This window comes from Sus scrofa, chromosome 6 (assembly GCF_054392235.1).
Source record: "Sus scrofa isolate SSC_HxYL_T2T_F1_AM1 chromosome 6, Sscrofa_HxYL_maternal_Yorkshire_Landrace_v2.0, whole genome shotgun sequence".
NCBI classification, from domain to species: Eukaryota; Metazoa; Chordata; class Mammalia; order Artiodactyla; family Suidae; genus Sus; species Sus scrofa.
In genome coordinates this window covers 76,824,589-76,845,762 of record NC_139388.1, presented here as the reverse complement: position 1 = coordinate 76,845,762, position 21,174 = coordinate 76,824,589, and the positions used below count along the sequence as shown (strand labels likewise).

The 21,174-nt window shown below is 46.1% G+C and overlaps 1 protein-coding gene across 20 annotated transcripts in view; it reads right to left on the bottom strand.

Annotated features, from left to right (window-relative positions):
• Positions 1 to 21,174, bottom strand: part of VPS13D (vacuolar protein sorting 13 homolog D) — a 256,641-nt gene that overhangs the window by 213,919 nt on the left and 21,548 nt on the right. For 18 of the 20 annotated variants that reach the window (XR_002344906.2, XR_014807064.1, XR_014807062.1 and 15 more), the window contains exons 11-21: positions 19,633 to 19,734; positions 19,290 to 19,491; positions 18,116 to 18,295; positions 16,575 to 16,705; positions 15,657 to 15,732; positions 14,761 to 14,931; positions 13,652 to 13,782; positions 11,885 to 12,017; positions 7,611 to 9,824; positions 4,908 to 5,059; positions 950 to 1,981 (exon numbers count right to left, since the gene is read on the bottom strand). Coding sequence is in view for 6 of the 20 variants with exons in the window: in XM_021095374.2 (XP_020951033.1) it covers positions 950 to 1,981; positions 4,908 to 5,059; positions 7,611 to 9,824; positions 11,885 to 12,017; positions 13,652 to 13,782; positions 14,761 to 14,931; positions 15,657 to 15,732; positions 16,575 to 16,705; positions 18,116 to 18,295; positions 19,290 to 19,491; positions 19,633 to 19,734 (4,524 nt within the window). In the remaining 14 variants the exon portion in view is untranslated. Of the gene's footprint in view, positions 1 to 949; positions 1,982 to 4,907; positions 5,060 to 7,610; positions 9,825 to 11,884; positions 12,018 to 13,651; positions 13,783 to 14,760; positions 14,932 to 15,656; positions 15,733 to 16,574; positions 16,706 to 18,115; positions 18,296 to 19,289; positions 19,492 to 19,632; positions 19,735 to 21,174 lie in introns of those variants that run through there. The other 2 variants (XM_021095377.2, XM_021095381.2) reach the window with 2 other exon arrangements.

The window sequence follows — 21,174 nt, the reverse complement described above, 5'->3', positions numbered from 1 at the left end:
TTTTGCTTTTTAAGGCCACACCCACGGTATTCCCAGGTTACGGGTCAGATGGGAGCTACAGCTGCCAGCCTACGCCACAGCCACAGCAACACAGGATACAAGCCACATCTGTGACCTACACCACAGCTCATGGCAACACCAGATCCCTAACCCACTGAGCAAAGCCAGGGATCGAACTTGCATCCTCATGGGTACTAGTCCTTACCTCTGAGCCACAATGGGAACTCCTGAGACTTCATTCTTAACACCCATACTGCTGCCCTCATAAAAGCCAATAGGGAGTTCCTGTCGTGGCGCAGCAGAAACAAATCCAACTAGGAACCATGAGGTTTCAGGTTCGATCTCTGGCCTTGCTCAGTGGGTTAGGGATCCGGCTTTGAGCTGTGGTGTAGGTCGCAGATGAGGCTAAGATCTGGCATTGCTGTGGCTCTGGTGTAGGCCGGCAGCAACAGGTCCAATTCGACCCCTAGCCTGGGAATCTCCATACGCCGTGGGTGTGGCCCTAAAAGAAAGACAAAAAAATAAAAAAATAAAAATAAAAGCCAGTAGTATTGTGAGTGAGAGGGAGATGATGATAAAAGCCAAGTTTTAAAGTAGCTACTCGAGACTAGACACTTTTCGAGGTGTTTGACACAATTACCTCGTTCAGCGATCTCAATTAGACGATGGAAGATGAGGAAACAGCCTGAGAGAAGCTAAATAATTCCACTGAATTACACAGCCCAAAGGAAAGACAGGAAGTTAATGACACCATGTATTTCCCCTGCCTCCTGATGGGATTAATGCTAAAGCTTTTTCTAAAACAGTATCGTCCACCCTTTTGGAACAGACATCCAGAAAGACGATATACACCCCCTGCCAATAGGATCTATTTTCTAGAGTAAACGCATTTAGGTAAACAAGTCCAAATGCATTCTTAGAACTTACAGGAGCCAAAGGGAACTGATACCTTGAGATCCAGTTTGGTGTTAACGGGATCCTGGAGTTCAGACTCTGTTAAAGTGCTTGTCTCTGACTTCACATTCTGCAGGACGTCCTCGGGTGGTCCCTTCATTGCGTGGTTGTCTGCGGTGGACCCGATTCCAAAAAAGTCTAGTATCACCACCCAGGTCTGCAGTGTGATCAGCACATCCAGGCAGTTAAAATCCACGTCGATGCTCCGGTTAATTCGATTATAACTGGAAGAGAATTCTGGATGTTTCTTATCCACCAAGAATACGTTGATATGGACCAAGGAATCATCAAATTTACTCTTTCCCGCAAATATCTTGGGCTCGTCTACTGTTGGAGAAGGAGGTGGGGTCAAGGGACAGTCCTTGTCTTGGACCTCCTTTTGCTTCTTCCGGGAGGCCGAGGTGGGTCTCTGGTACAGCTGGAAGACGTTAGGCGCCTCTTCCATGTGGGAAGGGAGAGACCGCGGCATATCCGGATACTCCACGTTGGACACGGAAGGACAAGACTGAGAGAGATACTCCTTCTGCGCTAAACTAGACGGCTTTGGGGCGCCCCGAGACATCATCAGGTTCTTATACTTGGAGTCCGGATTCTTCTCCAGTAAGTCTTCCATCAGCAGAGAGCGCAGGGCAATCTGAATGGACAGAGTCTGAGGATGGTCTTTACTGAATTCCACCTCAAAATCCTGAAACTTTAAGCTCACAAGACCCTGGGACCCCAAAGTCAGATCTCCGCTGAGCTGCACCTGAAGCTCGGATATACAGAAGTTGGCTTGGATCTGGGTAAAGGATCTGACTTCCCTCACGGACAAAGACTTCTGAGAAGAGGTGGAGAGGCTGGCGTGGCTGAACAATCCATTCTCCTTCCTTTCAATGGAAGGCTCGCCACAGGAGCTGAGGGAAGGCAGAGGAGAATTCGGGCAAGGCGAGGAGGCAACGCTGACCGGAAACTTATTCAGATCTTCACTGTACACGAGGTTGTCCAGCGTTTGCAAAACCTGCTCGTACACGTGCTTCGCCAGCACCACCTGTGCGCAAAGAGAAAGACTGAGTTCTTCCGCCACCGTTCGCCGCGGCACTCACGCACGCCACCCACGGAGGTTTCTACGGCTTTGGCCCCGAGAGGCTAGAAACTAGTTGAGAGCAAGGACTATCTCTTTTGCTTCTTTTCTGTCCTTACCCCTCTCTGACCCATGACTAACTCAAGGCCCTCCCCGGGCACCTCACGAAATTATCTACGCACAGTGAATGTCCAATTAGTGCTATTAATTGTAGGCCTGAATCAGCAAAAGCACTCTTTCTGGTTTTAACCCCGCAAACACAATTACAGAAATTGAAGGGAACACTGCTAGACGTCTAACGTAGTTATACTTTAGAACTGAGAAATAAGACTCACGGTTGTAAAACTTGCTGATCACCACCAATGAGTATAACGATCCATGCTTAGTACAGCTGAACAAACATAGAGGACTTTTTAATGATAATAATGATGATCCATGATGACTTATGTTACTCCCTTACTTTGTTTTTAATTAGAACTTCTTATTAAAAATACTTTCAGGAGTTCCCCGGTGGCACAGAGGGTTAAGGACCTGGCCTTGTCACTGCTGTGGCTCAGTTCACGGCTGTGGTTCAAGTTCGATCTCTGGCTCCAGAACTGGCACGTGCCGTGGGAAGAGCCAAAAAAAATTTTTTTCAGGAAGTTTTTTATTTACTTAAGGACAATTATTTTAACAGAGGAATGCCAAACAGATACAGAAAAGATAAACTGGAAAGTGATCATTTTGTAACCCCTAAATAAATATGAATCCCACCACAATTACCAGTGGATAAGCCCTTCTAGGAATGACTGACAGGGAGTTTTACGATGGAGGGATCCGCAATCTTGCCCCCTGAAGGCAATCAACAATTTCAGCATCACTGATGGAGTCAATCAGACATTCTCTGCCTCCTAATATAAGACAATATAAAGTACCCTGCACCACTTTTCTTTTCGTCTTTTGTCTTTTTACAGCTGCACCCGCAGCATGTGGAGGTTCCCAGGCTGGGGTCGAATTGGAGCTGTAGCTGCCGGCCTACGCCACAGCCGCAGCCACGCCAGATCCAAGTCACGTCTGTGATGTCTTATTTATTTATTTTTTTCACTGCACCACGTTTGAAGTGTCCTGGCCAAAAAAAAAAAAAAAAAAAAAAAAGCCTGAATCCAGGTAAACCTGCAGAGTTACGTTACGGTGCACAGGAAATGGGGGGCTGGCGGGGGGGGACAAGTTCAGTGACACCACAAACTAACAGCCAAATCCAGAATGTGGGACATCCCACAGGGCAACTGATCTGGTTTTCCCAATAAAATAATGAGAATGGAGGGGTGAGGGGTGGGAGAGAAACTAAATGAATAGAGACCGCAAGATGTATCACCCCAAATGCCATGGGAAAACCTTGTTTTGGATCATGACTCAAATTCCAACAAATGATTCAGACATTTCAAAAATGTCTCTGAAATCTAAAATGGAGGAAAATTCAGATGATACCAAGGAATCTTCATTGATTTTGTAAGGCATGATAATACGATATAATGGTACTATATAAACTATAAGTTGTTTTTTTTCAGCGATGCCTGCCTGCAGGCTGCAGAAGTTCCCAGACCAGGGAACCAACCCAAACCCCTGCAGTGACCAGAGCCACAGCAGTGATAACATCAGATCCTTAACGCACTATGCCACCAGGGAACTCCTTATAGTTATTTTTTTAATGCACATAGTTTGTAGTGATACATTCCAAAACATAGGGTTAAAAATGAGATGAGGTCTGGGATTTGCCTTAAAATATTTCCCCAAAGGGGGTGAAAAAAGATGGATAAGACAAATGTGGCAAAGTCTTGGTAACTATTGAATCTCAGAGATGGGACCATGAGTTTATTAGACTATTCTACTTTGGTCTATTTTTTTAATTTTTCAAAATAAAATACTGTAATTATTTAAATTACTAAATTAAGATTTACATAATAATTTAAAGAATGACTGTCAACAATTTTTTAAGATTTTCAGCAAAAAATGGTACTTACTGTGGTAAGTTAAGTCAATGGTAACCATAAAAATAGGAAGTCAATATGACCCAACAGAATTCACATTATGCGCTAGGTGAAAAAATTCATCTGAAGTAACCACCACTGACAAGGCAAAAGCTTAAAAGCCCAAAAGGAAGAGATGCGGGGAAAATTCTCTCACCCAGAGACCCACGTCCAGGAAGCACTGAAGTTAAAAGGTACACATGTCATGAGCAGCAGAGCAGCCGCCAGACTAGTGACCATCAGTGCCCAAGGCCAGGGTCCACCGTCCTAAGATCCTGCCTGTCTTTGCTGTTTTACAATGTTATGCTTTTCGCTCTCATCCCTGTGAAAGTAGGAAAAATGATACTTTTGAAGGAGAAAGGATGACAGATATATACACACATACACCACACACACACACACACACACACACACACACACACCCCCCCCCCCCCGAACCAGTTCATTTCAACGAGGGCAAGACTAATTCTGCCTTGAAAGGATCTGTCAACAGCTCAGATAATCAGATTGTTTTATCAGCTGGGCCAGATATGTCAAAGGTGTGACAAGAATTATATCCTCCTGGGAAAGAAAGGCTCTGACTTTTTAAACAATAACTTTCCTCGCTTCCGAATGGCAATGGAATCAAGGATTTCCCCTCTTCCTCTGCAGAACTCAGCCCCCTCCACAGGAAGAAGAACAGTGATAGAAGGCTACGGTAAAAGGATTCCATGTTTATTGGAACAAGTTATCGACATTAATACACACGGATGACCTCTCTGAATTTATATATTTTTCCTTCCAACATTTTATATATATAACATGTAACAAAATGTGTTTATAGAACATAAACGTAAAACAATTACATGACTTCAACTGTCCTGATTAAACATCATTAAGGTGTTTACCTGAACTGGATTGACAAATTTTCCTTCGATCTTCATGATGCTAGAAGTTCCCAGGTCATCTGGACTAAGGGAGAAAGTCAATTCAGATTCTCTCTCTATAGGGATCTTCTCCAATTTAAACTGAATGGTCGTGTTGTTCAGGATGTGAAAAGCTGGTGTAAGAGAGGAAATGACAGACTGGAAACACTCATACTTATTGCGTTCTTGCTGATAAAGTGGAGGCTGCATAAAACAAAGCCCAGGAGTTGCTCTTCGACCAGGAGGGCGGGTTAGCCTGGCACCTGGGGCCTATGACTGAGGACAAACTGCGATAACTATTCCCAAAACAAAAACTCAGAGCAAGCAGAGGTGCAAAATAAACTTATACACAAAAAGAAACACTATTTTCATGACATGCTCCATTTGGTGGCTTTAAAATATGGTGCAGTTGGAGTTCCTGTCATGGCTCAGTAGAATGAAACGAATCTGACTAGGATCCATGAGGATGCAGGTTTGATCCCTGGCCTCCCTCAGTGGGTTAAGGATCTGGCGTTGCCATGAGCCATGGTGTAGGTCTCAGATGAGGCTCTGATCCCGTGTTGCCGTGGCTGTGGTGCAGGCCAGCAGCTACAACTCCAATTTGACCTCTAGCCTGGGAACCTCCATATGCCATGGGTTCAGCCCTATAGAGACAAAAGACAAAAACAAACAAACAAACAGTGTGGTGAACATTAACCCAGGTCAGGATCCACATTAAGCTTCTCTTAGCCTCCCAAGCTGGCATTTTTCCAAACCAAATTGTTCATCTACACCCAGCTTTCAGATATAGATTGATCCCTTTTATTGGGCCTAAACCAGAATCAAGGACAATACAAGATTCTAAGTGAATGACTTTTTTTTGAATGGCTGCAGCCACAGCATATGGAAGTTCCTGGGGTAGGGATTGAATCTGAGCTGAAGCTGCAAGCTACATCACAGCTACAGCAATGCCAGATCCTTTAACCCACTGCACTGGGCTGGGGATCGAACCCATGCCCCTACAGCTACCGGAGCCACTGTAGATGGATTCTTAACCCACTGCACCACAGCAGGAGCTCCTAAGTGAACAACTTTTATCCCAAACGGAGAAAACAATCTCTTGGCAAACATGTAAATGACTCAGTGAATTAACATCTGAGAACCACAGGGGAAGTACTCAAAGGCATTAATTTACCCACCAATCAATAACGTCATCTAGTGCTTACCCGATTTCTGCAGATGCCAAGACTAATAGACTGAACTGTTTGGTTTTAGCAGATCGGTTCAAGAGCACAGGAGTTCCCGTCATGGCTCAGTGGTAACAAACCCAACTAGTATCCATGAGAACGAGTGTGATTCCTGGCCTTGCTCAGCGGGTTAAGGATCCAACACTGCTGTGAGCTATGGTGTAGGATGCAGATGTGGCTCGGATCCAGCATTGCTGTAGCTGTCGTGTAGGCCAATGGCTACAGCTCTGATTCAGCCCCTAGCCTGGGAACCACCATATGCCACAGGTACGGCCCTAAAAAGACAAAAAAAAAAAAAAAAAAAAAAAAAACCCCACAAATACAGGGATTTTATTCCTAGAACCCTGGACCAAACCATTGCAGAAAACAGGAGAATACTCAAAGGAGAACATAACATCCAGAGACTTAATTTCACATTCTATTTCTGTCAACCTCTCCAGGTATCTTAGGTTACAATATTCAATCAGGGAGTCCCCATTGTGGCTCAGCAGAAACGAATCCGACTAATAGCCACGAGGTCAAGGGCTCAGTGGGTTAAAGGATCCAGCGCTGCTGTGAGTTGTGATGTGGGCCACAGATACAGCTCAGATCCTGCATCGCTGTGGCTGTGGCATAGGCCAGCAGCTATAGCTCCGATTCAACCCCTAGCCTGGGAACTTCCAAGTGCTGCAAGTGTGGCCCTAAAAAAAAAAAAAAAAAAATCACTTAGGAAAGAGCAACAGCTTAGGAATGAAAAAATCAAATGTATTTGACCGAGGAGTTCCTGTCGTGGCTCAGTGGTTAACGAATCCGACTAGGAACCATGAGGTGGTGGGTTTGATCCCTGGCCTTGGGTTAAGGATCCGGCGTTGCCGTGAGCTCTGGTGTAGGTCGCAGACGTGGCTCGGATCTGGCGTTGCTGTGGCTGTGGTGTAGGCTGGCGGCTAAAGCTTTGATTCAACCCCCAGCCTGGGAACCTCCATACGCCGAGGGAGCAGCCCAAGAAATGGCAACAAGACCAAAAAAATAAATAAATAAAAATGTATTTGACCGAATTAAATACTCTAACAGAATTGACTCACTGAAGCATCTCTGTAAATGAGCACTCACCCAAGGGGGCCACTTAAAAAAAATTTTTTTAGGAATTTCCTTGTGGTGCAGCAGTCACGGACCTGGCATGGTCACTGCAGCAGCTCAGGTCACTGCTGTGACAAAGGTTCTGTCTCTGGCCTGGGGACTTCCACATGCCATGGGCACGGCCAAAAAAACTTCTTACTTTGCCAAATATGCTATTCAATGGAAAAAGCTGAAAACATACCAACCTAATATCAAATATCCTACTGAAATTCTATTTCGATTTCTTAAATATTAACTGGGGATACCTCTAAGAAACGTTTTTGTTGTTATTTTAAGCTAAGTACCGCGTGAGCTGGGCACGGAATGTTTAAACAAAATGAGGCAAAAGAGACACACTCCTCACCTTGACCTCGATGCAAAGACTCGAAGAAATCGTGTCGGGTGAAATGTGCTTCCTCCTGACTGTTGGCACTGGCGGACCCAGCAGGAGGGCAAAACGCCCGGGTTACTTCAGGCCCAGGACCCTCTCTGCCTGCCAGCTGGGTGCAGTTCAAAGAATATAACTTAATGTCTTTGATTTCCACTTGCAGACGATCGCTTCTGGATTCGTCATCTCCCGCCACAAAATTCTGGATGAAGATCTGTCCCAGGTGTCCTACCAACAACTCGGGGCTCCCAGGCTTCCGAGGGACAGACACGACTGGGGACTCGATGTTTATGTTCAAGATCAGCTTTACAGTGTCGGAATGAGAGGCCTCGAGGCCAAACCCATATATGTCATTTTCTTCTAAGACAAAAGGTTCCCGGGCCTTCCGTGGAGTTTCGAAGAGTGACACCATCTCACTGTACTCGGCCGTCTTGGTGGCCAGGACCGTGGTCACCTTGGTGGCGGCGCTTTTCAGCATACTTCGGAAATTTTCCTCCAGTTCGTCCATGGACAATGTCAACTCCTTCAAAAATTTGGCAGAGTGGTTGTAATGCAGGGAAGCCATCTTGAGGCTGAGAAAACATTCCTGCTTCGATTTCTCAACAAGGGTGAAACTCAGCGCTTCGGTGAGGGCTGCCTCTTCCATCCTGACAAATACAGACTCAAAGTAGCCGATGTCACTGATGATGTTTTCATAGCCTATGGAATTCCCAATGCTGACAACATACTGGTTCTTGACATTGTCTTGGGTCAAATCCATGAGCTGCAAACAGCCAAGAGAACCGTTCACGTCGAACGTGCTGCCCATGGAAACATTGACCTTGGTGCCCCCTATACTCGCCGTTGCAATCTTCCTGCCGTACTTCTCCCCGTGTGCCATCCCCACGGTCCGCAGGAGCAGTAAGTTAAGTCTGTGGATTTCCACCGCGACCTCAGTGTTTTGTTCGTAGGTAGACTGGTAGGCTCCTTGTTCCCTAAAGCTTCTTTCAAAATCAGTCATTAAAGGCTGAGGACTCAAATCATCTTTTTCCTTGGGAAAGGACTTTTGAAGAAAACCAATCAGCTCCACAATTGTCTCTGGATTTAGGATAATATCCAAATTGTTCACCTGTAGTGAAATCACCTGAAGAGTGCTGTCCAAATTCATCGATGGGCACTCTGAACTCACAAACTGATATTCCAGCTTAATGAGGGACTCTTGTTCTTTGGTGAGAATTCTGTCCAGAGAGATACCCGTGGCTGACTGGTCGTTTAGTGTGGCAGCATTGGTGAAGTGGGCCGCGTTGGATCCAGAGACAGGAGACTGGGCCCTGCTATCCCGGAGGCTCCCCGTTGGGATATCAAAGCTCAGGTTCTTGTGTGAAGCCATCAAAAGATCAAAATCAGCACCGTATGTCTGCATGGTGTCCACTAGGAGCAAACCGTGGACGGTGAGGGAGACCTCGGCATCGTAAGGCCTCTTCACGAAGTGAGCGTTGGTACCGAACACCTTCAGCACAGAAATGTACCGGCCGTTGCTCTCAACGCCGAGCTGCATGCAGTTCACTTGAAACTCAGCCAGCAGGAGCTGGGACTCCACCAGAACCTCCCGGGTGTGCTGCTCCAGGGTCACGATGCTCTGGGTTAAATTCATCACGGAGTCCTGCAAACTCCCCCGCTGCCCGCCTTGGGGGAAAATCTTCTCTTTAAACTGAGTGTCCAAAGTCTTCATTTCTGGGGTGGTCAGGAGAGCAAAGCAGTTCTTCAGAGCTGCTATTTTATCTTCATTGATGTGGATCTTTAGGTCTGGAAGGTTGCCTGAGAGCACGGCTCCGGGGTACTTGGGATCTGAAGTGTAAATCAACCGCCGCTCTAACTGGAGGTGAACGTTGAATTTCTCCACCACGTGGGTCGGTCCCACGTCAATATCCTGGACGTGCTTCCAGTTGTCCTTCACTCGTCCCACCATGATCTGGAGGTCCAGGAAGGACAGCGAGTACCTCTCGTACATCTTCGTGCTCATTAGCTGTGCCTGAAGCTGCTCTTCACTGAATTCAACACCAGAAAACGGAGGTGTTTTCTCCCCACTACTGCCACTTGTCTCGGGGGGTGGGGTGTTCGGAGGTGTGGCCAGAGGGGTCTTATATTCATCGTCACTAAACTGATTCTCTTCGGATGCTGAGCCATCCCCGCTCTTCCCCTTGATGTCATCTGCAGAGGGAAGAAGAGGAGACTCAAAGTACATGTCTGCTCTTTCCTCCCTCTTCCCTTAATGTCACGATTCAGAAAGGTACATGCAGACGATTCCACTCAGAATGGATAAGCAATGAGCCCTACTGTACAGCACAGGGAACTGTATCCAATCTCTTGGGACAGGACATGATGGAGGATCTTATGAGAAAAAAATGTATGTATACGCATGACTGGGTCACTTGGCTATACGGCAGAAATTGGCACAACATTGTAAACCAACTACATTTTTTTTTAAAAAGGGGATGTACAGAATCGACCAGCCCCAATTTACAAAAAAATAGATAAAAACTCTTAAGCATGATGTTCTGTATTTACCATTTATTCAGTGTGACCCCACCTGCTGATCTGGACGTCAAAACATAAAGACTCAAAGTTTAGAAACATGAGACGAGATGGAGCCCTGCTGACACGGAACACACAACAGGGTGCGGAACCAGCAACCTGCTGCCGGAAGCTGCCTCCCGCCACCTGAGCTGTGCTGCCCTGAGCCACCATCACCAGCACCCCCACATCACTCTCCATGTTTGTTTGCCTTTTCCTGGATTCGTCTATGTTCATTCTGTTCCCCCCACTAGAATGTTCCAAAAGAACAGAGGTCTGCTCTGCCATCCTCGACGCAACACCCCTCGTGCCTAGAGCAGTGCTTGGCAAGCAGTAACTGCTCAAGACGTCACGTTGCAGCCACAGAGTCCACATCTTAACCCCTCTCCTGTGGAGCAGCGCCAAGACAACCACAAAATCACATCACTGGGTTTGGACACCTATGTCCCTGTTCCCTGTTTGTTTTTTATAAATTCAAGTAGGTACTTTCTGTGGCTGTGTAATCCTTTTCTCCAGATGCAATTCCCTTCTCACACTCCACTTAGGCCAAACTATTCCACTCCAGCTCAAATCCTACCCTCTCCTCCTCTTCTGGGTCTTTCTGTGAAGTAACATAAGGTTGAGATTGTTTGATAAGCTTCCTCGACCTCTCTTACCCCATGAATCCTCCTTCCTCCCTTCCATCTCAAAGTAAACAATGAACACTTTTTGAATCTAATAATAGTAACGGAATTACACTCCAGGAGCCTTTTTATATATGTCCCCAATATTCCTAAATAGATTAAATCTCTATTCCTGAAATTATGTACTGAGAAATAATGTTTCTTAAAATACAAAACATTACATAAGAACTACAAATAAAAACCACGGTGAGGTACGACTTCACAGTCATAAAAATGGCTAGAATCCAAAAGACATAGAATAACAAGTGTTGCCAGGGTGTAGAGAAATTGGAAGCTTCATACAACGCTGGTGAGATAGGCAAATGGTGCAGCCTCCTTGGAAAACAATCTGGCAGTTCTTCAAAATGTTAAACATAAGGTCATCATATGACCCAGTGAGTTCACACTGAAACAAATCCAGGAGATGGAAAATACGTCTACACAAAAGCCTGTACATGAGTGTTCATCCCAGCACTACTCACAAGAGCCAAAAACCGGAAACAATTCAAATGTCCACCAACTGATGAATGGATAAATAAAATGCAACATACTCATACAGGGAATGTTATTCTGCCGAAAATAGGAATGAAGTATTGACACCTGCTACGACATGGATAAACCTTGAAAACACTATGCTGAGTAAAAGAAGTCAGACATAAGAGGCCACATATTACACGATTCCATTCATACGAACTGTTGGGAATATGCAAATCCACAGAGAAGGCAAGATTAGTGGTTGGCAAGGGCTGGGAGAGGTGGTAATAGAGATTAACTGCTTATGGGTTAGACTTTCTTCGTGGAATGATGAAAATGTTCTAGAATTAGATAACAGAGTTGTGCAATCTTATGAATATACTAAAAACAACTAAATTGTACATTTTCAAATGTACGCCAATGAAGCGATTATTAAAAAGCAACCAGTGAACTTCAGAGTTAAAAAGTGTTAAGTAAATCCTTTTTAAGCTTTGCTGGGTTCAGCACAGAGGGTCAGTCCAACCGAGGTACGGCTTTCACTTCTTCCCGTTCACACTTTACCTTGGGTATTGGTCAACAGCATTCTTCCTAGATCCACGACAACCAGCACGGGATTCTTGAATTTGAAGTCATCAGGAAAAATCACTTGTGGGGCAGAAATATCTAGTCGCACAGTCCACCGTTTACTCTCCTCCTGCAAAAAGAATGACAAATAACTTTTACCTGCAACTGCTGACGGTGGGCAACTTCATCAAGGGGGGTTCAAGGCTCCCTAAAAGCCACACTAGCTAGGGTCACAGGATGACCTAATGGTCTATGGAATTACAGCAGAATGTTTAGAACCAAAGTGGATCCGAATGCTTGAGGATTTGAGATATCAGCACAGGCAAATGTCTGCAGCAGGAGGGAAAAAAATGTGCAAATTAGTGGTTCAGGGAATTGTCTGCGCTTTGATTTTGATGATCAGTGGTTTAAGAAACCATTTAAACATTTAAATAAGTTTAAATGATTTAAACATTTCTAAATTTATAGGACTTAACACTTTATTGTAGAAACCGTGGAATTCAAAAAATGTAGAAATCCGAATATTTTTATCTATTCATGGACATTGCTAACTCTGAACTTTCATGCCAAAATATCTTAGTGAAAAATGTAAGCTGTGACATTTGAGATAAAAAAAATACACCAATTCATGAATTTGTGAACAGCTTTTCCCTGCAAATAAACTTTGTCTCAATTATATTTGGTAAAAGCAAATTTATATAAATGTTATCAGGGAGTTCCTGTCATGGCGCAGTGGAAACGAATCCGAGTAGGAACCATGAGGTTTCAGGTTCGATCCCTGGCCTTGCTCCATGGGTTAAGGATCTGGCATTGCTGTGGCTGTGGCGTAGGCTGGTTGCTACAGCTCCGATTTGACCCCTTGCCTGGGAAACTCCATATGCAGGTGCTGCCCTAAAAAAGGAAAAAAAAAAAAAAAGTTATCAAAAAGAGGAGTTCCCCGATGACTCAGCAGGTTAAGGGGTCTGGCATTGTCACTGCACAGGTTCAATCCCTGGCATGGGAAACTTCCGCATGCCTCGAGCACAGCCAAAACAAACAAACAAACAAACAAAAAAAACCTCTTGGTCTAAGATAATCAAAAGATCCTAAATGTTATAATTTGTGTTGAAACAAACACACAAAAACAAAAATCAAGACTCATTCTCCATCCCATACCATATACCTTTTCCTCTCAACATTTCTGCCAATTAAGGGAGACAGCTCCCCGCTGTCCAAAAGAAACTGCACTCAACTGCTCCACCTACTGCTGTATCTTGGAAGTGCACCTCCAGGCCAGCGGGTCAGAGACCCAGGTGTGCTGGACTGTTGAGATGTTTCTTGGCTCTCCTATATCTCCTTAACCCCATGTCAGCTGGTCACTTAGCATCACAAAGTGATCATCATCCCCAGAAATCAAAGCTGGGGTGTCATTCCAATTGTTTTTCTTCTGATAACAGTACGTGAAAGGAGATGATCTTAAATACTTATAAAATGTCAGGTCTAGAAAATGGAACAAAGACGGGCCTTGAGAGTCTTCCAAGAGGGGAACAAGGAAGAATGTGATGTAGTCCGATCATCTGTTAGTATTTATTAAACTCCAACGATAAAAACACTGGATTTTTTTTTTTTTTTTTTTTTTGGCAGCTGGTAAGTATTTCATAGGTTCAGTTTACTTATTGTAAACGGATACAAGCATGTCTATCTACAGCACGTAAAGAACTTGACAGAAAGAAGGGCTTTCGCTTCTTCCACCCCCTAAAAAGAGTATGTATTACGCCCACTTACTATGAAATCACCCACAAGCAAACGATCAAGAGTTTGTCGGATTTCAGCCTTAGTCTGCATCTTCAGTCTGTTATACTGTCTTCGGGCAGCTTCAGCCACTCTCAACTCAAGTTCAGACTGATAACCAAAACCTACAAGATAAGAAACATGCCAGAGAGTCAGAATTTTCAAGTGGCCAGGTGAAAGAGAGCATTGCTACACCTATGCCAACTGGGAATTTCCACCAAAGCCACAAAATAGTCTGCAGCACGAGAGTTCCGTACTGTACTTACCCTGTGCTACATAAGGTAACAGGAAAGAGGCAGAGGTGGCTGAGAGACAGCCACAGGGAGAGAGGCAGTGTGCGAGGGGAGGGTCCCTAACTTACTAGGATTTCTCAAACCATTTTCTGAAAGATTCCAAACTATTCTATTTCAACGTCCTTAAAAGCATGACATTACACTGGAAGAGAAATTAGACTTGAGAAGGATATGCCTTCTATCGTCCATCAGTGACACGGCAATGAGGCCAAGATATTTATGGCTATTGTTTCCATGAAAAGACTCAAACAATGGACCCAAAACTCAGACAACTCATTATCAAGAGGGAGAGATGGGATACATCTGGGAAAGTGCTGTTGTCTTATCCATTTCCCTGTCCATAGAAGGGCTTTTTCTGAACATCTCAAATCTTTGGGGGGAACAAAGGCAGGTGTAACTAAATGAAGGATGATACGGGAGCGTGTGATGATGGACTCTGCAGGACACAAGCGAGTAAAACAGATCACTGATGCCGTCGTCCAGAAGGAAATTCTTGAGCATCCTTCCTAAACTCACTTGCCCCAAAACCCCGGGTAGCCAAGGAAACCACCGTCCTAATGGAATGAGAAATATTTTTAAACGTGGGCTAAATGAAGGCAAAGGAAGAGAAACTATGACAGACACCGATTCCTCTTGAAAGAGTAACTTTCCAAGGACAATCGAGTGACAGAGGACAAGCCTACCCACTTCCTCTGAGCCCTTTTCTACCACTGCCAGGTCATCTGAGTGTATAAGAATCCCTGTCCACCAGAAATACAAGAAAGCGATCTTTAGAAAGTCACATAAGATCAAACAAACAAAAAAGTTAACCTGAGGTATGAACCTTTCCCTTGTAGAAAAAGTCGGCTACTTTTCTAATAGCCTGGGGATTATATACAATGTTCAAGGGCCTCGTGCTGACATGCAGCCGCCTCTCGAATTGGCTGTGCACTGGGTTCCTCTCGTACAGCATCTCAAAAACTGGGTCGTCTGGGTCTGCAGCTAAAGGAAAGAACCAGAGAAAGAAAATGGAACATAGCAAAACAATTACCTTATTTTCGATAACCTGCAAGGAACTTCTGCGGGGAGGGGAAGACATTTTTTTAAATTATTTTCCAATTAGTTCTCACTTATGACAATTTTATAAACAGTGAACCTAATGAAGATTGGCTCTAATTTTCAACAGGACTCACCCAGGCCGGGTTGTTGGACTTGCTCCCATTATGGAACCCAGGACCCAGAGGCCCTGCGAGTTGCTCCAGTCACACATGGGGCGAGGGTGGGGGGAGAGCATGAGGCAGTTTCCACATCAGACACGGGGCTACACAGCAAATCACAGGGCACAAAGCAGGACATGCACCCTCTTTGTGGACCAAGACTACTGAGCTATGGTCACTGTGTTTTTTTTGTTTTTTGTTTTTTGTTTGTTTTTTTTTTGTTTTTTTGCTTTTTAGGGCCACACCCTTGGCACATGGAGGTTCCCAGGCTAGGGGTCCAATCAGAGCTACAGCTGCCGGCCTACACCACAGGCACGGCAACGCCAGATCTGAGCCGCATCTGTGACCTACACCACAGCTCACGGATCCTTAACCCACTGAGCGAGAGCAGGGATCAAACCTGCGTCCTCATGGATACTAGTCAGATTCGTTTCCGTTTCTGCTGAGCCACGACGGGAACTCCCCTCATTGTGTTTTTAAGGAAGAGTTTAAGAACATATGACAACTCACCAGGGCAATGATCACTTCTATCTGCAGAAGTTGTCTGGAGACCAAAAGACTGTGAGACTCTGCCAACTTCTTTTTGCTGATGAACCCACACAAAATGCATAAAGGTTAGGGCAAGAGGGGCCGATTCGCCGGGCACACACACTCTCACATTTTCACCTTACGCATCACTCGTCTTAGCACAATCGAATCAGAACGTGTCTGACACCAGGTGACCGCAGACCCTCAGGCTGAGCCCACCGGCCCATGCCTTTCTCCCAGGCTCGCATGGGCAGTGCGCTAGCCTGCACACCACACACAGAACGAATGACTGCTCAGCGGGCACCAAAGGTGTGTGGCTTTTCTAACATTCTCTCTGCCCTCCCACCCTCTCCACAATCCCCCGCACCAAAAAACTATGAGAAGAACAAGGGGCTAAAGATTCAACTGTTCTGATACTGTCTCTGCCAACTTTTAGATCAAAGATCTTCTAATCGAAAAAGAATATTATGCATAAAATATTACACATATCTAGAAAACACGAGGCGGTTCTTTTGTAACTCTGGAAAGATGACACATCCTATCAGTGACTAAGGGTCAGGGTACATGAAAATCACTGCCAGATACAGTGGAAATTCAAATATTGACCTTGAAATGCAGAAAATGGTGGCGCTTACGGCATTATCTTCCAAATCAGAGCAGCTATTCCAAGGAGGGTCTAACACAGGAAGGGAAGGAGGCACTGCCATAAATCCGCCCCCCCGCCCCCCGCTCTCTGACACATTCAAAAAAGACGTTTCTAACTCCACTTTGATCTGAATCAGCCTGCCTCAAAATGATCAACTGTTAGAACAAATCAAATTACTGTTACATGCTACTTGCCTAAAACAGACCACAATTCACCGACACCCTGGATGGATCAGCCCCCAGTGCGGTACATACCGGATTGGGGAAGACCAGGAGAGGAAATATGGTTCCTGCCGTGGCCAGGTCGCGAAGAAACAGGCCGCCCAAGCGGACTAGAAGCAAGGAGGAATTCCTTCGAGGAAGAGACTCGGCGAGGAGTTTTACACCTACAGAAAATAAGTGTTAAGAGCTGATTATACGCCGTCAGAGCCTTGAGTATTTTAAAAGTATCGAACATTAATATTTTACAGGAGACTATCAGATATCATGACCTAGTTCTCCTTGAAATTAGAATAACCCTATCTACATACCTATACATCTATCTATGGAAATATATAAGAAATATTCAAAGTTTCCCAACAGAATGAATTTTAAACAGAGCATTTTACAGGTAAGCTCAGTCTGCTAACTCACACTAAGGCTGTGATTTCCCAGCTCGCAAGATGCTGAAGTCTAAAACAAACTGGCTTGGCAGAGCTTCCTTGCCTGCCCGCTTACATCTCTCGCAAGCGTCCTATCTTAATAAATCTAGTTCTTGCCTATCACTTGGCCTCTCAAAAAACAAAAACAGGAGTTCCCGTTGTGGCGCAGTGGTTAACGAATCCAACTAGGAACCATGAGGTTACGGGTTCGGTCCCTGCCCTTGCTCAGTGGGTTGACGATCTGGCATTGCCGTGAGCTGTGGTGTAGGTTGCAGACGTGGCTCGGATCTGGCATGGCTGTGGCTCTGGCGTAGGCCGGTGGCTACAGCTCCGATTCGACCCCTAGCCTGGGAACCTCCATATGCTGCGGGAGTGGCCCAAGAAATAGCAAAAAGACAAAACAACAAAACAAAACAAAACAAAAAAACTCCTGGCTTTTTTAGGGGGTCATTTGCCTTTACTGACGAACCTCAGATAAGGGGCCTATTTTAAGAACTGCAATAAAACTCTTTGTGAGAAGAGAAAACCAACATCTGAGTATTTACTTGTATACCTTTAATTCAAATTCAAATACAATCTTCAAAATGTACAGATTCCATATTTGCTAATTCGCCTACTCACTAAACGTCATGTGTCACCCCAAAAGAACACAGGCAGTGCCTTGCAGACAGGTGCCGAGCAGCGGAATGTTTGAGTCCCCTGAGGTCCATGTTCCCAGCTGGAGCTGAATAAGGCAACGCTCTGCCTTCGCATTTCAGCTCACAGGAGTCCGTTTAGTGCCAAGTTTTTTGCACTTTTAAAGAGCCGCCAAGCACTGTGCTAAAGTGCCTTCCAGAGGAAATACACGTGGTGAATAAGCTTCACCGAGGCAGGAGTTACAGTGCCGCTGGCCGTGAATTCAATTAACGAATCAATACGACATATAAGTAAGGGGCCTTTAAGCAAACACACATTTAAGAAGCTCATAGACTGAAGCGCTGAGGAACGTGATGACCAGAGGCTTACAGGCACCTAACCAAGTGGGGCCATGATTGCGTATTCAACAATTCAGCATTCACAGCAACTTTCTAGAACATAATTACCGCAGACAGTGAGACTCAGGCGGACACTGGTACCCAGGTGATAAAGAGCACAGGTAGCTCTTTGGGGCAGTACCTGAAAACTCGAGCTGCATGAAAGCACTTTGATTCGTCTGAGGAGCTCCCTGCTCCTGGTGCAACAGAGTCACAGTCCCTCGCTGCAACTGCAAGTTCAGTTTGGCAAAGACATGGTCTCGCTTTGTGTACGTGTTCATACAAGAGGCGTCTGCAGTGGGGTCAAAAAACTCCTCAGAGCCTGAATGTGAGGAAGAAAAGACTTGAAGAAAAAACATGGGAGGGCGTTCCCGTTGTGGCACAGTGGAAACGAACCCGACTGGGAACCATGAGGTTGCAGGTTCGATCCCTGGCCTCACTCAAGGAGTCAAGGATCTGGTGTTGCCATGAGCTGTGGTGTAGGTCACAGAGGTGGCTGGGATCTGGCGTTGCTGTGGCTGTGGCTGTGGCCAGCAGCTGTGGCTCCAATTAGACCCCCAGCCTGGGAACCCCCATATGCCACGGGTTTGGTCTTAAAAAGCAAAAAAAGAAAGAAAGAAAAGAAAAAAAAAACATGGGAAAGTTTAAAAGCCTCCAATTATGGTCCTGGTGACACTACGTATTTTTCCTATTTTTTAGAGAAGAACTCCAAGGTCATGGAGTTTATTTACATCTACTCATCAACGTAAAACAACCGAACTGCTTTATAAGGGCTCTTACCAACTTACTATCAAAGGACAACGCTGAACTCCCGATCGAGTTCAGCGTGAGGCAGCCCTGCCAGTGTGATGCGATGTTCCACGTGGCACCATCCCGACGAGCGGCCACTAACCACAGCGCCTTGAGCCCTTTGGCCAAGGCGGTGGCTGGCCAACTGAGCTAGTAAATTTTTCCTTTTGTTTTAATACAGTGAAATAGCTATTTGTGACTACAGTTACCATACTGGACAGCCTGGGTCTAAAGGTGGCTCTGGACTGTATTCAGGGCTCCAAGTTTAAGACTTTTGCTCAGACTTCATTCTCTCAGGACTGCTGCCACTCAGACCCACCAGCAACCACACCAACATTCAAATTCAGTAACAGAGATGCAAACGAAGTCTCTCTTGAAAATTCCCCTGCCTCTAGAACAAGAGACAAACTGCTTCACAAATGTCTACTTATTTATCTGAAATGTTTCACAAATAGCAGTGAACTGTGAACCGAGTGTCCCCTTCACCGCAGCGGAGAAGGGCAAGGGACGGCCGGCTCCCGCCTTACCCAGGATCTCCTCGGGCGTCCACGGCGCCTGCCGCTCTGCTGTCAGCCCCTCGCCTGGCCTCCCTTCAGGGCTGTGCTGCCCGTACCAGCCGCCCCAGCCAGGAAACCAGGACTGAAGGTACTGCAGCATCCCACCGCCTCCACCGCTCTCCGGGTCTCCGGGAGAGTCCCCAGGGGACTCAAACTGAGGCTCCCGCAGGCTCTGTATCAATCAAAAAGGAGCACACATGAGGGGCCAGAGGCAGAAACAGGGAGGGGAGTGTCTCTGCTCGCTCTCTGTCCCCCAAAGAGGCACTCAGAGCACGCTGAGCCCGGGCACCTCTCCTCACAAAGCGTCTCGTACCTCGGCCAGTTCTTCCTGTTTGTGGAATCGTTCATGAACCAGCTCACGCAAAATCTTCAATTCCTCGAAGCTCTGCTCCTCTTCAATCCGACACATTTCCTCCTGTTTGGGTGAAAATAAAAACAAACAAGCACTATAGGTATTACGGCTCCAGAGGAGGCGGACAGCTTCCCCAAGCACCCCAGTACCGCGAAGGAACCTGTGTGGTCCCCAACATTTCAAAGGCCAAAACACAATGCAGATACAAAGTTCCATCACTGCTACGGTTCTGGTTGAAAGAGCTTTTCCATGTAACCCCAGCAGGTTCTACGTGGTCTCTGAGACTCCTGGTGACGAGAGAGGGAGCCCTGAGTTGCAAATGGGTGACACGTACGAGTGCTGCTGGAATATCCCAACTCTGCACAGAAATGACAGGTTACTGAGCGACTTCACGTGCTCCGTACCTCACCTGAGTCAGCAAGACGGCTAGTTATTCTATGACTCTTCCCCCTTCGGATGAGGAAACTGAGGACCAAGTTGACACAGTAAGTGTGGGGGCCTCCAGCTCCCTTCTGTTTCATGAGCAAGGAGGTGGCCATTTTAATCTGCTTTATGCTAGTTAGCAGAGAGCAATGGTGGCCAGCTAGATGCAGATGCAAAGCAAAGGAGAGTCAGCTGCCCCAGCGGTTCCTTCCACCCTACCACTGGGAAAGAGGGGATCATATGTGTTTACGTGTTATAAATTAGCTGTGATTTCGAGTTTCCTCTCCCTCCATGTCTTTGCCTGGGCCTTTAAGAAAATCAGCCAAAACAAAAGGTCTGGTTTATTCCGCCCTTTTCATAAGGTCTCTGTGCCAGTGACCATGCCTGACCCTGGGGACAAAAGCATTAGCCAAGTGACTGGGTGAGGAGCGGTGAGAACACCCAGGGATTCAGCACTGCTGCTGGGGACCAGAGCAGGGTGCTCTCTCAGGCTGCATGTGTTCCCCCCCAGACTCATACGCTGGAGCCCTAACCTTCCCTGGTGATGGGACTTGAAGGCGCCCTGAGAGGTGAAGAGGCTTAGATGAGGTGGTGAGGTGGGAGCATCAGATGGGATGAGTTCCCTTAGAAGAAGGGGAGGCAGAAAGATGCCTCCACCCAGGAAAGGCCAGGTGAGCACAGGGAGAGGCGGCTGCCCACAAGCCAAGAAGGCCATCTTCCCCCAGTGCTTTGATCACGGACCTGGCAGCCTCCAGAACTGTGAGAAACAGATGTCTGCCGGTGAAGGCCCCCAGTCGGTGGAATGGGTATTGCAACCCAAGCTAAGACAGGTGCCAGAGGGAAGCTGAGAAGGATTTCCTAGAGAAAGAGTTAATGAAGAGACAGCACCCACGGCAAAATACAGGAAACAGTCTAAACGGCTATGGGAGAAAACTGACGCTCACAAAACTGAAACAAATCAAGGAGGAAAGCACTCTCCACTGCCCTCCTGAAGAGACCGAGGCAGAGAGACCAGAGAGAGACAGGAGGGGGCTCCAGGCTGGGACTTGGGGACTGCCGGTTCCAAGAGTGTCTGGTCCT